The following is an 18,130-nucleotide window of genomic DNA, read 5'->3' as shown; positions in this document are numbered from 1 at the left end:
GTATGCTAGACTGCACACTGCAGCTGGACCGATATAAACACTGCAGATGCGACATTCCAATAGTAGTAGATGCAGATGCAATATTCATAAGTAGCCATGAGATCATACTGGAGATGATTCTTAGTATAGATGCACCGCAATTCCACGTAAAACACGGTTTGGGCAAACTGACGCGTTTTGCGCATTTCCTGCACTGGAGCGTTCGCACAAGGGCGCGCGCGCACACACACACACACACACACACACACACACACGCACAGCTGGGAGGAGGGGGGAAGAGGCAGGGCTGCAGGAAACCGAGCACCGATGAACAGCTCAACGGCCCGGGAAAGCTGAAGAAGAGCCAACGGAAACGGCACCTATCCTCTTCCCTGAAGCCTTTTCCTCTCATCAGCTGGACGTGTGTGATAGAAAGCGTTCCCAGATGCCCGGAGGACAAGCTGGACTCTGTCCCGAGGAGCTCCGGCCTGGGGAGGAATAGCAAGGAGAGGATTTGTCCCCCCGATGAGCTCCAAATCGGGCATGTTTTCGCTCTCATGCTGAGCTCTTGGTTGCGGAATCCCCCCCTTATGTGAAGATCGTTCTGTTTCCTTGAGATTGTTTTTTTTTTCTTCTTCTGCCACTTAATTATTATTTTGATTCTCGTCGACAAGAAGTGAAACCCTACAACACTGTAAGTGATTCAGGTGGGAGATTGTGTTTGCCCCCTTTTTTAATCCCAAATCGACCCTTTTTTCCTGCAGCCGCCCTGTTGAACAGAGTACCACCGTGACCGGGGGGATTAAAGGTGCGGTCAGAGGAACCGACTACCTTAATCACGCCACCATGGTGGTCTTCAACGGGCTGCTGAAGATAAAGATCATTGAGGCACTGGACCTGAAACCGACAGCCTGGTCTTTGAGGCACGCCGTGGGACCGAAAGCGCAGAGCTTCCTGCTGGACCCGTACATCGCACTCAACGTGGACGACTCACGCGTGGGTCAGACGTGCACCAAGGCGAAAACCAACAGTCCTGCGTGGCACGACGAGTTCGTCGCAGAGGTGCGCGACGGCCACAAGATCGAGCTCTCGGTGTTTCATGACGCGCCCATTGGCTATGACGACTTTGTGGCCAACTGCACCATCCAGTTCGAGGACCTGCTGCAGAACGGCAGTAAGCACTTCGAGGACTGGGTATGACCTACCTTCCTGGCCTTCCCTCTCACTTCCATATTCTATATACATCATGCCACTCATCCAATAAACCATTCTTTCAATGTAGGAGTACCCCACTATCTCTCTCTCTCTCTCTCTCTCTCTCTCACACACACACACACACACACACACACACACACACACACACACACACCACCCGATCATACATGCCTGGTTTTCTTACCCCTAATGCAAGCAGGGCCTCTGATCAGCCTTCACATAAACTGGTTGCATAGAGACTGGAGTTGGAAAGGATGAACAGCCTGTCATAAATATTCCCTGCAGCCGCAGAAAGCCATATCACCACCACTGTGCAGTCATGTAGTCTAATAGCAAATGGCCAAACAATTGCACAATCGTCTCCAAAGGTGAGACATGCAGGATGCTTGTCTCTTTTAGGTACAGGTGGTCCTGTTCACACTAATGGAGTTAGCAATTGGATAGAGTAAAAATGTGATTTGTAGCTGTGCTGTTGATGCATCATGCCTATGCAATGAGATCTGGTGTGTCTTTCTGAACGAATTAATCTGTAATAGAACGCGTTTGGGCAAAATATGCGAGACAGCTTTTTTTAAACCGCTGATTAATCCTGAATTAGAATCATGTAATATGACATGAATGTATACACATTGCGTTCGAGATCAACTCAAAAAGACATTCTGTTTTGCTGGTGACATGTTAGAAAGTTACGGACCCGCGTTGAACATTGAAACACACAATTCAGGTGTGTGGTGAATGATTTAAATCTTGGTTACACTGTAAGGCCTGGAGCGTTTGCTTGCTCATTCAAGGCAAACAAATGGGTTTCAGTTATTAATGTACCTGATATAAAACGTTGCTGCTGCATTTTTAATAACATGTATCACAAATTGGACAAACGAAAGGCAGCTACTGTTTTGGCACAAAAGCTAGGAATAGACCTGTTTTTTTTTTTCCCTCCCATTTTGGTTTTATTCCCAGTATGAGTTTCTGAGTATTAGTTAGGGTCAAATGCTGACATCCTCACAGGAACCGAATCAATTCCTAGCAAGCTTCTGTGAGCTATCACCAGAGATGGCAAAATCACACACATCCTTCACTAGAATTACAGATACTCATGTTTTAAAAGACTCTGGTAAAAGTTGATGTACTGACTACACTTTTTTCACTCAAGTTAAAATGAAGAAGTCTTCTGCCTCCCTCATTGTTAGCTTTGTAAGCTAGCCTACGCCTGTGGTGTATGATAGCCAGAAAATACACAAGTGGTAGGTTGAAAAAGCTGCACAATGACAAGAAAGAGGTTGATGGGCTGAAGACTGAGAAGGAGAAATATTGATCATGTCACCAATTTGATTAAAACTAAAGTAACGATCCTGGTTTAAAAATGGAAGAAGTAGAAAGTACAGATATTTGTGTAAAAAATGTAATGAGTGAAAGGAAAAAAGTTGTCCAAAAAATAAAAAGTGAAGTAAAGTTCTGATTCCAGAGAAATCTACATAAATATAGTTCTTATTTCCCATCTTTAACTATCACCGGCATGATGGTGGTGTAGTTTGTGAGTGTAACGTGTCATATCTTTGTCACTCAACATCACATGACTTCACAGCATAGGCAATTCTTCTGGCTTATTTAATGTGGTTTCAGCTCTGCTTTTATTTATAGTCACACAAGTAAAATCGAATGCTTTGATAAAAAAAAAATTTTTGAATCTAAGATTGCAGCGCTCAAATGCTCCCCTTTCTCTGTGATCACTTGTTTCCTCGCCTCTGCTTTAGATTTGATCACAAAGTGCCAAAGCTTTGCTGAATCTTTGTTCAAGCTCTCTCTGCTTCCTGTTGGTGGATGTTTCCATGGCATTTCCATGCATTTGTTAGGACGTTTGAAAGTTTTCCCCTTTTGTTGAAGAACTTGGCAAAAATTAACACAGCTGCTGCCCTCATGTTAATTTGAGCTTCGCTAAACTTTTGTCTATTGAGGCAGAAGTCAGGACAATAGGCAAGGTCGAGTTACATGGATGGCTTACTAGGGAGCTGGGCAACCATCTGGATAGATGTTCTCTAATGTACAAATGTTTATGCTTATAACGTGATCTTTTCTATTGCTGTTGTATTGCAGGTTGGATTGTATTGTAGTATTGCAGGCCCACACGCTGAAAATGCACATGAAAACGAAGAGAGAGAGAGCAAGAACAAGCATACTCAGCATATTTCCTTTTCCCAGTATACCCTTAAAGATCTTCTCTACATTCTAAAACTGTCAAAATTACTACGTCAAAATGTCCGGTTTGCTTGTGATGCAAACGCTATCAGAGGAGTGAGGAGGTGAAATGAGAGAGAGAGAGAGAGAGCAGGATGGAGACGCCACAAACAGAGAGATAAAGCAAAGTAAAAAAATAAACAAACAAAAAAATGCATCATGTGAGCAGTACTCACGACAAGACAGATCTCATAAGTAGCCTGAAGTACTTAATGTCTTTAGTGAAAAATTGTCTACATGAGCTGTTGATTACGAATGTAAGGACAGTTTTTTTTTTTTTTGAGAAAATAGCCTTATAGTGATTATTCCACAAGCAAGCTGACATTACTGGGCCCTCGAGCGAAGATAACAATTTAGATAACTAAGGTAATTGTAAGTCACTCTGGATTTACATTTATAGGATTTGCCAGAAGCTCTTATCCAAAGCTACTTATATTTATCTTAAAGCAGCAATGGGGTTAAGGGCCTTGCTGAGGGGCCCAGGAGTGGCAGCTTGGTGTGGCTGGGATTTAAATATATGACCTTCAGATCCAAAGTCAAATGCTTTAGTCCAATGCCTTTATTTCTAAGCTCCCACCTCAATAATGGTACAGAATCTGGCAAATTATGTAAATGTAAATTATGTTTTAGGAAATGAATTAAATTAGATTTCAATCAGTTCAAACCTTTTAGATTTTTATTTCATACTGCAGCATATGAACCGGTTGAATGTTAGGTGATGTAGTGTACAACCAAATGCATAGAAACACACTAGAGGTTGACCGATATGAGTTTTGCTCTGGCCGATGTCGATGCCGATGGCATAAATACGTAATCAGGGGATATTTGATGTCGATTTTTTCAGTTTTAACAGTTCATTAATAAGATGTGATACAAAACATTGCTTAAATTAAACATTTATTGAACAACACAAGCCTCTCCAAGCAGTGCACTTGTTAGCAGGTTTTGGTCCCTGTGACTACATGTAGCCTAAACTACAGCTGGTTGAAGGATTGCTAACAAAACAGTTCCAAAAATTTACTCTCATTCTCTCTCCAAATGTTTTCTCTGCACTGTTGGCCCTGGTCGGACCACGTCAGCTGCATTTTACCCGTTTCTGTATGTCGACTCGACAGCGGAGAAAGAGAATGGCGGGAAAGAGAACTCCGATCGGCTATTTAGCTTAGCGAATGAGCACACAGGAAAAAAAACGGAACACACTTGTCATTCTTGCTCTTGTCTATGTAACTTAGCAGATACAATTGAAATAAGCTACACGAATCCGCTTAGTAATGATCGCGGCAGGTCTAAACGCTGCTTGCTTTATTTATTTAAAGTTGTAGCTTTTTTTTTCTGTTTTGACGCTGAATAAACACTGCTGCCACCTGCTGGTGAGAGTTCTGTTCTTCCACGCAAACGCAGAACGTACACGCCCGGTTGCGCCTGCCTAATAATCGTCTCATTTGCAGCACAAACCGCCGATGCCAGTTAATTAGAAAATGCAAAAAAAAAAAAAGCAAAAAAAACAATAAATAAAATAAAAACGGTCCAGTTATTTGGCTGGTCAATCAATCAGTCAATCTCTAAAACACACAGACAAAGTTATTTACAGTTATATTATTTACAAATCTTATCTCATTCTATGCAAATCATGTATTATTATATGGAGCTTATCTGCACTAAGTGTTAAACTAAATGCTCGCTCTTACACAAAACCTTTTTTTTTGAGAATTTCAAATGTCCTTATCTGACCTTCATGTTATGCCTATGTGCACATACAAATACAGCAGCTCTGAACATATGTATGGGCTCTGATGTAGCTTGTGTGTGTGTGTGTGTGTGTGTGTGTGTGTGTTATAATAAGTATAATCTGGTTGTTTAGACAGCACTGATTGTGCAGAATGCCTGATGACCCCAGTGGTAGTATTGACAAATTCGAATGACCTCCTGACAACAAATGTGAATTCAGGCAGATATTGACGGGTAGTTAGCTATTGAATGGCCTGCTTTTTATCTAACCATTAGAGGTGTGTTTAATGGAGAAAGAAGAGTGATACAGAAAACATATCCAATCTTTTTTCATGTCCGGAGCAGTTGCTATGTTCTGTATGGTGTGTGATGTTGGGCTGCTGATTTGTCCATATCTGCAAATTCACTCCTTTCATTATTTGTAAGACATTTATACACCTGCAGAAAAATCCCCCATCTTGTGGTGTAACCGTTCTTTATCTGTAAACTTTACGTTACGGTTTCCGTATAATTGACTGCCAGCAGGTTGTTTTTTGATTGCAGGTAGCTCAGTCCAGGAGCTTTTAATGATCACACACTTTTGAGTTAAAGCACAATAACGGGACTCATTAGAGGTGTGATGTGTGAGATCGGCCGGCCGGCTGTGTATACGTTAACAGGACCATCTTATATCCTCTTCTTTCTCAGTGTGTGTGTGTCGCTGTGCTTCCTCTCTCGTCACTCACAATACGTTGTTACTATGCTGCACCAGTCCAATGTCCTTCATAACCCATGTAGAGTGTTTTAAATGTTTGTCTGGCACAGAGCTTCTAAATGATCGGTATGACGCATGAAAAAGAGAATGGAGATGGATTGAGATTCTTATCCTGATTCGAGTTTATTTATTAAGTAAAATACATAACAAATAATGCTCTCTACTTATGTGCAAACGAAATCACGGAAGATAAAAAAGAAATGGTGACAAACCAAGCTGAAAAAAGTTACAATGATTTGACTTACTATCTCAATACACAACACATCTTAAAGAAAAAATATAAAATTAGTATAGGTGAACAACCAAAAGCAAAAGGGAGAGATAGTCCGATTAATAAATAACTGTGCAAAAAAACGATTAGCTATAGATTATGCCCCTCTGTTGTCCTCATCCTGGAGCACTGTTTAAGTGATCATTTAAAAAATTCTGAAATTTAAGAAAGAACTGATAGGATGTAATGTAGGATTTATGTAAAGCATAAATGTAAATTCTAAAGTGTAAATCTATGAGCTATTTAGATGCATTTTTTTCTTTCCTTTTCTTGTTTTCCATAATCTTTTTGTTCTTTTACAGTATTATTACAGTACCATATTATATATTACACTATATGCGCTCAAATTTGTAAGCCTCTGGCCATCACACATGTATGCGATTGTTGAACATCCATTCGAAGTTCAGCCCCCTGTTGCTATCATTAAGATTTTAAAGTGTGGTTGTGGGGATTATGCTCATTTATTCACAACAGCATTAGAGAAAGCCAGGGAGGCAGTCAGCATTCATTCAGCAATTGTTCAGTGGTGTTTAGATGAGGGTCACTCAAGTTTTACTACAGGTTTGGCAAACCCTGTCTTCATGGACCTCACTTTGCCTACAGGGACATTGTCATGATGGAACATGTTTGGAACTCGTAGTTCCAGTCAAGGGAAATGATAATGTTACAGCATGCAATGACATCCTATACCATTATATCAAAACTATGTTAAGACAGAATAGATAAGATTTGTTGGTCAGGTGTCCACATACGTTTGGCCATATATATGGTATTCAAGTCAAATAATTGAACAATATGCCAAAATATGAATGGATCATACCGTAGGATAAGTGGAAAATTATTACTATCTAATAAACTTGAAGATGATTGCTTGGATTGTAAGTAGTGTGCCATATAAGTGTAGTCTCTGAGACTAGGAACCAATAGTCATGAGCAACGGTGAATTCTTGCCGTTTCATCCAAAAGCTCTTTTCATTCAAAACAGGAGTCTTTCTGAAGACAAGACACAAAGCGATGAGAATGAGTGTAAATCGAATTAACGCAATGAAGAGATGCTGTCAGACACAGTGAGTGAGTCAAAACAAAGTTGAAATGGATGGACGAATGGCGTCTGGAATCTTCTTTTAGAGACATTGGATGCGAACAATTCTTGGCACATTGAGCGAAAGCTGATAACAAGGAGTCCAAATATGTATGGCACATGCCTACACTTGCTGCCTCCTCCACACTGCTGACTTTTGAAGATTTAAGGTCTATTGAAAACGAGAGATTGTGTGGATTCCCATTCGTGTGTCTTTCACTTTACAAGCCATTACATGCATCTCCATGTGGTGCCAGTTTTCATGGAGTAGTTTCGCATGAAATTCCTGGAGTTTTGCATTCCTTGCCGTTTTTCTCTACACTAGTTGTGTGTTGGTGAGTTCGTGTAGAACAAGAACACAGTGCTAATATGAGGCACAATGGAGCAACATGCCACGTAAACACTAATCAGCAGACATGCTAATTAAAGTTTAACTGCAGTAAACGTCTCCTTGTTATTCTTTAGTCATTTTGGAGGCTTGTTCTTTCCTACTTTCCGGCAGTGTAGTATTTTATTATACTTATTAAGCCTCTCAAACAGGCAATTCAGCATCAGAGTCTAAAAGAATCCACTTGTTTTCATTTTGCTGAATCTATACACCAATTATTAAACAAAAAAAAAAAAAAAATCATCTTTCGTGTATATAATTCAAATGCATGTAAAAGGAAAGGTGAAGTATGGGTGCAGTGTCCTTGCTCTTTCGTTAGTCCTGAAACCATTATGTAAATATTAAGAAGGGTTAAATGTGTCAAAGTGCTGAATCGCTGGTCTCAACATGTATCTTGGATGACATAAGAGACACAACTAAATGTTAACATTTAACAGACTGTTAACTCTTAACCATAGAAAACTGTTCTGCACGTTCTCAATTTCACCGTTACACGTTCACAAACCTGAAACCCCAATAACTTTTGAGTAAAATATTAAGTTTTTGTGTTTTTTTTTTGTTTTTTTAATCTTTCCCTTTTTGTGCCTTCTCTCATTATCATCATAATCACCAACGAGCACCCGGAAACATTCGAAAACACTGGGGAAAACCCAGGAGGTATGAACACTACATGTATCAGAGACATTTTATTTGTAAGCTTTATATCTGAGTGTTTCTCATGAACACATGGAAGTAAAAGCCTCCTGTTCAATTTCTTTGTTGCGTTTTGTGAGACCAATGCATGTCGCTAGTCACATCTAGATTGGGAATTTTTCCTGGCAAATTGAATAACGCACATACTATTCGTATCTATGGTTCGAGCTAGATAGAACATATCCGTTCATTCTAAGTAGTATTCACTGTCATTTGGTGCCATTGTTTCCATTCTTTACTGTTATGTTCAGTTGTTTTTTTGTGTTGAGATTAGTTTTTAATGCTGACATATACTGTAGTATAGTTCAACAGGAGACATTTACAGGCAACATGGCGGAGCTATGAACAATCTCTAGCTTGGTTTACTGTCTATGTGGGGTTTTAAATATTGTTTTAGCGTACATGTGGACTTTCTCTGGGTACATTGGTTTCTTCCCAACTCTCAGAAACATGCCAGTTCGTGGACTGGCAATGATAAATTGCTTGAAGATGTGAATGTGCACTTTCATGGTGCCCTGTGATGGATGAGTGTCCTATTCAGGGCCTTATCCCTGCCTATGCTCTGGATGCACTCCAATCTTAACCAGGATAAAGTGATTACTGAAAGCGAACAGTTTAATAAGATTGACTCTATGTTTTGTTTTATTTATTAATGAATATGTGGTCCTCTTTAGCTTCTATAGCTTCTATAAACAGTACAGATTTTTAAGATGTATTTCAAGATTTTGAGAACAGCTGGGAAACCAGGTAGAAAAAAATAAGTACATTATAATTTAGTCATGTTTATGTAGAACCATCTATAGTTTGTATAATGCTGGCTGTACTTTACAACATTGATTTAGTTTATTGATGTTTGAGGGCAGTAATTTATGCGCCGCTCTCTTAAGACCCTGCCATAGCATCTCAATAGGTTCATTTTTATCTTGATAGTTGGTTTGAGTTTTTTTTCCAGTTTGTTGTGATATTCTGTGATATTCTGTTTTAAACCAAACATGCGGTGTGTGCAGTGCTTGATGACCAAACATCTATACTATGGTCTTATCAGTCTAAGGATATTGTTTGAGAACCTACACAGGCCAGAAAGTCACATAGAGTAACGCTTGCATTTCTCTTTATATTTAGGAGCATTAAACAGTCTGATGTTGAATTGTTGGTCTGTTTGCTGGAGAATGGTGAATTTAAAAATGGAGATGGTCTTATAACCTTTTCCAGATTGATTAGCAGCAAGAGCAGTTTCTCTAAAGGTGAAGACGGATATTCTCTTATAATTAGCATGCTTTTTTTGCTAACTTGGTTTGCATTTTGGGTAAAAAAAAATTAATATATAATATAAACATTTTTAACGTCTGCATTGTTCTTTTTTAGGCCCTGATATGTAAATTCCATGGTTTTAATATATTATATATGATCAATATATGATTAAATGACAGTAAAGAAATTTATTGTCTTTGCATTTGCTTCCAGTTGAATGTTTTGCTTTGTGCATTCGTCGAATGTTCAAGATGAGTTTGTCCTGTTGTTGTGTGGATTGTATATTCACTGGAAGACATTGCACTGACAAGAGTGTAGGGTGGAGTGAATTTAAGCAAACTGCATTGTGATGTGTGGCGTCACCCTGAGTGCTTCACCCTGAGGCAGTGACGCAGGTTAACTCATCTTCAGAAACAATAGAGCTGACATCTGAGCATGCAGAGCAGTCTAAAGAAAAGCCCCTCTTACTGCCAATCTAAATTCATCCACCCAGACTCTGACCTTCCCTGCACCAAAAACCTACTATCTTCTTTTTTTAGAGAGAGTGAACACATTCAGGACACTTTTTTGTCTAGACGTTTATCTCAAGATGAAAAGCGATGGAGCTAGATTCATTTTAAATAAACTACTAATCAAGCTTATGACATACTATAATTTATAGGATGCTACATATTGCACTTAGAACACATTAGGGTTGGTACGATTGCATTGAATTAAAAAGTGTGCATTTCATACAAGTTGCCATTTTTATCATGATGCATCGTTTTTAACATATTTGCATCGGTAAAAAGCAATTTATTTATATTTAAATATTGCTGCATCTTCCTGGAGAAAAAGAACAGGAAAAGAACGTCTGGTTTTATTTCATATTTTTTTTTATACTACTAAGGCTTGTTTGTGAAAAAAGGCACATAAGTAAATGTATGATTTGCCGTCTGTCTGAGTCAAAGAAATAAAAGTGAACTATCTGTACTATACTGAATTGCAGAGCATCATATTTTTTACCACTGCATCATATTGCATTGAATCTTGTTGGGCTGAATTTAATCGCAATCGGATTGCAACGGCAGCCTCAATTTTATATATATAACATACAGCATACATGTGTACTAGGGATGTGTGTGTGTGTGTGTGTGTGTGGGTGTGTGTGTGTGTGTGTGTGTACATCCCTAGTACACATGTATGTTGTTGGTCCTGTAGTGATGTGATGTAAAGATGCTACATCCGTCTACCGTCAGGCTGATCATTTGAGCCTCAAAACACTCTGCTGTTAACAGCAAGCATGATAAAAACGTCAAGTACGACAGGATCCCCTCTTCGCCTGACCTACCTTTCCCAGTGGGGCTGCATTGAGGAGTGGATACTGGTGTCCTCCTGCTGGTCTGAAGGAAGCGGGGGCCAAGGGGTCGCTGTGGCCCGCGCTAAAAATAACAGCAGTATGTTTGAGTCACACGGTAGCATCGGCTTCCTGTTTTCAGACTCCCACATTTACTTCCCAGAGAGATAGCAAGCGATCCAGAGAAGGGGGGGGTGGGTTTGGGCTGGGCGGGTGTGGGAAGTTTAGGCAGATTTGTGATGCTTGCAGTGATATTGAGGAATAACTGCTTGCTCATCAATGTTACTTCCCACCAAAGCTGGGCGGAGTACCGGGAGGCACACGATCAAGTGGAACAGTTAAAATTGCTGATCTGTAATCTTGTGTTGTAGCATACTAATCTTTTTAATGGGCCTTGCTAATGACACATACAACATCAAACTTTCTTTAGTCTGAAATGATTGTGAGCCATAGCTCATTCTTTTGCTCCCAGCCTCACACAGCATATCAAGGTAGAGCTGAAATCATTCCTTCTGAGACACTTCAATTCTTTAGTAATAATCATATCGTTATTACGCCTTTAATCTCCGTAATGCTGCTCTTATTAACTCCATTTCACTAATAAGTCCTTGTTTATTCCGTGCAGTGATTGAAGGCAAATATTTTTGGCATTTAGGACGAATCCCATTTGTGTGATTCATTTTGACAATTGCCACCTAAAAAGAAAATTAACAAGCTAATGATGAAATGAAATGACTGTAGTGTGTTCAGTAGTGCTAATGTATGAGGCCGTTAGCTTGTTTACGTTTTCAACTCCTATTAGGCACAAGTCATATCATGTTCACTGTGTGTGAGTGTGTGAGTGAAAGAGAGCACTGTAAGCCACACGAGCAGCCGGTTTCCTTGACATGGATTACAAGGATAGGCATCGTAAATAAAAACTTTATTAAACTTCTCCCAAACATTAATTTTTTCATGACTGTATTCCAGTCTGCTTGCATGGATTTCAGGTCATAGTACTTCTGATTGAAAAACGTTCTATTCTCACATATTTGCTTATATTGTTGGAATGTTTCTGGTCATTATTAATAATTTCTCAATAATAGTCACATTCAATACAATCTAGTCACAAGTACAAAAATTAAGGTCTGGTGTGTCTAATTCTTTGGAAGACACTTGAAGAACATCTGTATATATATATTCCTCTTTTCCTCTTTCTCTCCCTCCCCTACTTGTTTTTTTTGTTTTTTAATCCTTTGTTTTACAGTTGCAAGAAAGCATGTTTTGTCAGGTTCACTTGGAAGGAAGGCATGCAGGAAATCTGATTTGAGATCTGTCATTAGATCTCTGCTCAGCATGTTCATCAATAGTATTACCACAATAAGTGTAGTGGATTTACAATTGATTAATATTCTGATTAATTTCTTGACGCGCCAAGCTTTCAGTTGAACAAAATTCAAACAATCAATTTGAACGTATATTAACATCATCTGCAATTTACACATATATTGTTTATTGGGGATGTGCATTGCGAACGATGCGATACATTAAAGATACATATGAAGCAGCTACTGAATGCGATGTGATGGAAAAAATATTATGCTATGCAATTCAGTATGTTACAGATAGTACTCTTTTATTTCTTTGGTTTAAACAGACAACAAATTATCATTTTACTTAAGTGCCTTTTGTCTTTGAACACATGGCTTTTTCACAAACAGGCCCTTTTTAGTACATAAAAAAGAAAAGAAAAATATGAAATAAAACCAAAAGTTCTTTTCCTGTTCTGTCTCCACGAAGATGCAGCTCTACCTCTGCCATGTTAATCTACATTCTACGTGACTCTCAGGACACGCCTCGGTCTCCATAGTGTTGTGATACGTCATATTCACGTAGCAGCAGTGATGCTGAGAGGACGCGCTTGAGAAACTGTTTAGCGAGGAGAAATTATTCTACATATCAAATATCGGTCACAAATTATTATTTACTTTCTAAATAATAACCTACTGAAAATACCTACTGAACATTATGTATTGTTATAAATAATCAGGATTTCCCAATGCAAATATGTTGAATATGATTCATTGTAATACAAATGGCAAAATGTATCGGAGGCACACTTTTTTAAATCACACCGTTAACTTTTATGCTGATGCAACAATGCGAACGGTGAATATTACCATCCTTAATATATACAGTGGGTACGGAAAGTATTCAGACCCCCTTAAATTTTCACGCATTGTGATATTGCAGCCATTTGCTAAAATCATTTAAGTTCATTTCTTTTCCTCATTAATGTACACATAGCACCCCATATTGACAGAAAAACACAGAATTGTTAACATTTTTGCAGATTTATTAAAAAAGAAAAACTAAAATATCACATGGGCCTAAGTATTCAGACCCTTTACTCAGTATTTAGTAGAAGCACCCTAGTCCAATGGCAATAAAAAAAAATAGTCCATTCGCCATTTTTTTTTTTTCATAAATTTCAGGACAAAACCTTTTTAAAGACATTGCTCTGATTAGCTCATTTTTGTGCAGCGAATGATGCTTAAAATCACATATCCATTAACAGCCACAATAAAATTACAGTTCCATGTTTTGGTCATTTTTCAGACTACTTTGCTAACAACAAAAGCAAATGGATTGGTGTAATAAATGTGCGATCTAATAAAGCTGCGTCATACTACGCTATTTAACAACATTTAAAGACCAGTTCTTAAAATGCACTCTGTTGCCGGGCTCGGCTCAAATCACTGATTTAACGATGATGGCCTAATGTTGGATGGGGGACGTAATGTGTACAGCAGCATCTTAGAGGTTTTTCTCTATTCCTGACTTCAGTGGCATCCAAAAACTTGGACTATTTTGTCTTTCGTTGAAAGGGCCTGCTAATTTTACTCTGGCTTCTCTGACGTTCTAGCACACACATCGCCACTTCATGCAAGTGTTAGTGGTTTATTAAAGCAAAACCACAAAGACTGTGTAGTTGATTGTGGAAGTGATTGGTTTCATTTAGACTGCTTTCTATCTAGCTCTACCTACCTGTTCTATCAGTGATATTAAGTGAACGATTTGTTTTCTGTACCATGCTTCGTCCGTTTCATTTTGTTGGTGATAAAACACCGCCATTTCCTACCAGTCTTTGGGTTTTTCCCCTTACAAGACTCAGCTTTGTTGCTTCTTGATGGTTACCACTTAACCTTTAATACCATTTCTCTCACTTTTGTTCTATATATGCTGTAGATTAAAGATGGCTTGTCTGCCTTACAGTTCTTTCATTTTTATTTTCTTTAACCTGGACACCATTTAGTACTGTGAGATGTATTGTTTATGGATTGAAACGACCAATGAGTCTGAGTTACTGTTACAGTAAAAGTGAATGAAAATGTAGTATGCGCTATTAGACTGGATAGTGGAATAAATGCTGCTGGTGTTGTTTATCACTTTAATGGAATATTACTCGTTATATAGGTAATGGTATGAAACTATTGTAGGTGGAAGGTGGTGGAAAACAACCGAATTAAAACTTAACTTTCCTGAAATGGCTATTGATGACTATGAGTTTTAATGGAGTTTAGATTTAACTACCAGTATTGATCATGTTCTCATTTGGGTGTAAAATGGAAGCCTAAAAACATATATACAATATGGCCTCTTCACCTCACCTACATCAGTACTTGACTTTACTAAAGCCCTCGTAGTTGAATGGTGCAAAAACTTCCCAGAAGACCGGAGGGTATTATAACAGCAAATGGGGGCTAGATATGGAGCACGGCTAAAAATTATGGTCAGGTGTCTTCAAAATCTTGTTCATATAGTGTATATATTGTATATAGTTGTGTGTGTGACTGGAGGTGTCAGTGTTTCCCTACTCTGAACAGACAATGTGGCTATATATACTTGTAAAGTATGCCAAAAACCAACACTTCCAGTCAACAGGACAGTACAGAATAAAGGGTTTATGGGCCTGCATACAACTGGTGTGTATTTCAACACAGTTTGCATGAGTTAACAACTGTTCTTTCCCTGTGTCTTTAATTTGTGATTGTGTTTGGTGACGGAGGATTGCTTGATCTGCCAAAAGCAATACAATGTTACTTTACAGCATCAACACTACTAGTCTGATATTAAAACACAAATACTTTTCATGGAATTCATGCATAAGTCACCTACATGGAAGAGAGTTCTGAAACAAAGAGAGGGAAGTAAAACAAAAGTAGACACGCAGCTATAAAAAAACAACAACTGTGCTTCACAGTCACAACAGTGCTATAGGTTTACCATTGTAAGAAGTGTTAAACACAGAGATGAATTACCTTTTTGTTGATTCTCTGGCATTTTTGGCAGCTACACATCTCAGTAAGCTATAGAGGTATCTGATGTTGTCTTGTCTGTAGATAGATGTTGGTTGGGGGGCTGCACTGACATGCATTATCAGAATCATTTACATGTACGCATTTGGCAAGCGTTCTTATCCAGAGCGACTTACAGTTATCACATTCATACACCTGAGCAGATATGGGGGTTGAGGACCTTGCTCAGGGACCCAGAGGTGGCAACTTGGTGTGGCTAGGATTTAAACCAACCACTAAGCTACAACCTCCCAAATTGGAATCAGAATGCTGACCAGAATGTAGCTTGACTAAACATGTCTCTGACTACCTCCGTATGTGGAACCCAGTTTACACTTGTACATAGCACTGATTACATGTGATCCACTTACCTACCACACTTGTTAATACTAGTAAACTGTATCTTTTTTCAATTCATTCAGGTCGAATCTCGCGCCCGAATTATCGCGTTTGCCACATAACTACTTTGTCTCAGCCTCTTTTTTGACGTCATAGGCCACTTCAACCGATGAACAAGCAGAGAAACTACGCATAGGCTACACTACTACAGAACTGTATACTGTACAGTACATGTACTTACTCTAAATGTGTTTAAAGTGTGTAGGAGGATGATTTATGGCTTAAACAATTTTTAAAAAAGCATTTTTGAGGTGACGTCTGTTTATCGCATTCTTTTGTTTATCGCGGGCGGTTTTGGAGCGCAACGACGATGATAAACAGGGGATTACTGTTCTGTTATTAATCATTATTTTTTCATCTTCCTTTTTCTGTCAGATTTTATCACCCACACAAGCGAAAAAGGCTTTTAGTTCAGAATAGCATTTAACTGACACATGCCTTGTTTTTTTCCCAAACTCTGCCCCATGTGCACATCTCAACTGTCTGAGTATTATTCAACATCTCAAATGTCTTCAATATCTCAACTTTCTGAGTATTATTCAACATTTTAAGTATTATTGAAGTTCATAGCATGTCTGAAGTATGAATAGTGTTATTTCAGCATTGCATGGTGTATCTAAATCTGAATATGGGATTTATGGGAATAAATAGAATATAAGGTGCTGCTGTATGGTTTAATGGTAACCCGCGACCATAACAATACTGACTACATTTATAGCTCATATTTACACCTGGCTTCGTTAAATCATCAAAATTACATGCAGTCAACTTACATGTAACAGAATATCTAACAGCCACACAATACTAACTTCGAAATTTTTGTGCAAACGGATATGGATGAAGGAGAAAAGAGCCCTTTAACCTGCTACAATGGGCACAGTCCGTTTTGTGGCTTTTTCTAGTCCTAGATAATGTGCAACTTTTTTAGTGCAGAATGTGGCCTAATTACGCCTCAAACTGGTGCAAAAACTGCTGCTTAGCACAGGTCTGGCTTGATGAAAGATCAATGAAATAAAACTGCATGTTTTAACAATAGGTTTAATCATCTTAAAAGATTATTATCAAATGCGCTGTTGTTTTATATTTCTCTTTAACCTGAAGCTGGGTACGATTTCAAATGCACAGCTGTGCATCATTTTCCTGCATATAATAAGCATTGGATTCTGCAGCGGCTCCAGGTTTCTTCTGTGTGCTCTAGCGTGGCTCTAGAGCAAGCTATCGATTGGAAAAGCTAAGGGGCAGGAAGCTGAAATAATAGTCAATATTGGGCAGAGTTTGTACCGGCTAATGAAGCTATAACGGCTGCTCCATCAAAACTAGATTAAAGGAGGAAATGGAGGGAGGATGTGTGTCTGAGAGGAATATAGAGGGATAGGAGTGGGGGCATACACATGAATGGTGAATGGTTAGGGTGGAAAAGTGAAAGAGAGAGAGAGTATGTGAGAAAGAGGATATGTGTGGGTGTTAGGTTAGAAGCACACAGTAACCACACACTCGACACATGTTCACACAGGATGCATTACACAAACTTTGTAACGGATCACTCATATATTCAGACACTTGAACTATCATGTAACGCTGAGATTGCAGTATATCTTTAAATATGACATATAAATATAAATAATTATAATAATGATACTATATGTGCAATCTTTGTGCAAGTATATATACTTACGTGCCAAATTAATGTTGCACATTTTTTTGCATTGTCTAAAGCAGTGTTCTTTACTTATTGTGGTTCAGGTATAACAAAGAATGCAACATTTCTAGAGAAAGAGGCCGCTGGTGGCGGTAACATTTGGGAGGATGTACTTGTGTGCAAAATAATGCACTGCTCTCTCACGTGTACACACAAAATTCACAGTTCGATTCGTACCTCGGTTTTTAAGAAGAAATCCAAAACATGAAATTGCTTGCCATATTTTATTTATACAGTTTATTATTATTAACGTTTGTGATCATCAACAGTTTACATTTCTAAAACAATTATAAATAAAATGCCTGCATGTTTAAATAATATCTAAAATAATGTTATAAACTTTTTTTGCAAAATAACATAAGTAAAAATAAAATAGAATAAATCAAATTAACGCATTACACTTTATATATATATATATATATATATATATATATATATATATATATATATATATATATATATATACGTATATATATATATGTTATATATATTTAATTGCCACAAATTAAATAGATTGGATACAATAAATTTTCAGCTCCTTTTAAGCACGTCATATCATGTTAAAATCATGCTCATGTTTGTGTGCGTGTGTGTGTGTGTTTGTGTGTGTGTGTGTTTTACACTTATATTTTATCTTCTAAAGGTATGCTTAACTAACTGTTCTACTTTTTTTTAGAATACTTTAACAAATATCTTCATTCTTTCATTCAATCACTCCCTTGTGTACCATTACACCTGTTTTTTTTAAATATATATAATTTATT

The 18,130-nt window shown here is 38.2% G+C and overlaps 1 protein-coding gene across 2 annotated transcripts in view; it reads left to right on the top strand.

Annotated features, from left to right (window-relative positions):
- The first annotated feature begins 231 nt into the window (after positions 1 to 231).
- The window catches only part of prkceb (protein kinase C, epsilon b), a 90,299-nt gene continuing 72,400 nt past the window's right edge, over positions 232 to 18,130 (top strand). For both annotated transcript variants that reach the window (XM_046870940.1, XM_046870933.1), the window contains exon 1: positions 232 to 1,173. In XM_046870940.1, coding sequence (XP_046726896.1) covers positions 826 to 1,173 — 348 coding nt within the window. In that variant the 5' untranslated portion in view covers positions 232 to 825. The remainder of the gene's footprint in view (positions 1,174 to 18,130) is intronic.

Source organism: Silurus meridionalis, chromosome 2 (assembly GCF_014805685.1).
Source record: "Silurus meridionalis isolate SWU-2019-XX chromosome 2, ASM1480568v1, whole genome shotgun sequence".
NCBI classification, from domain to species: Eukaryota; Metazoa; Chordata; class Actinopteri; order Siluriformes; family Siluridae; genus Silurus; species Silurus meridionalis.
This window is presented reverse-complemented; position numbering and strand designations above follow the sequence as displayed.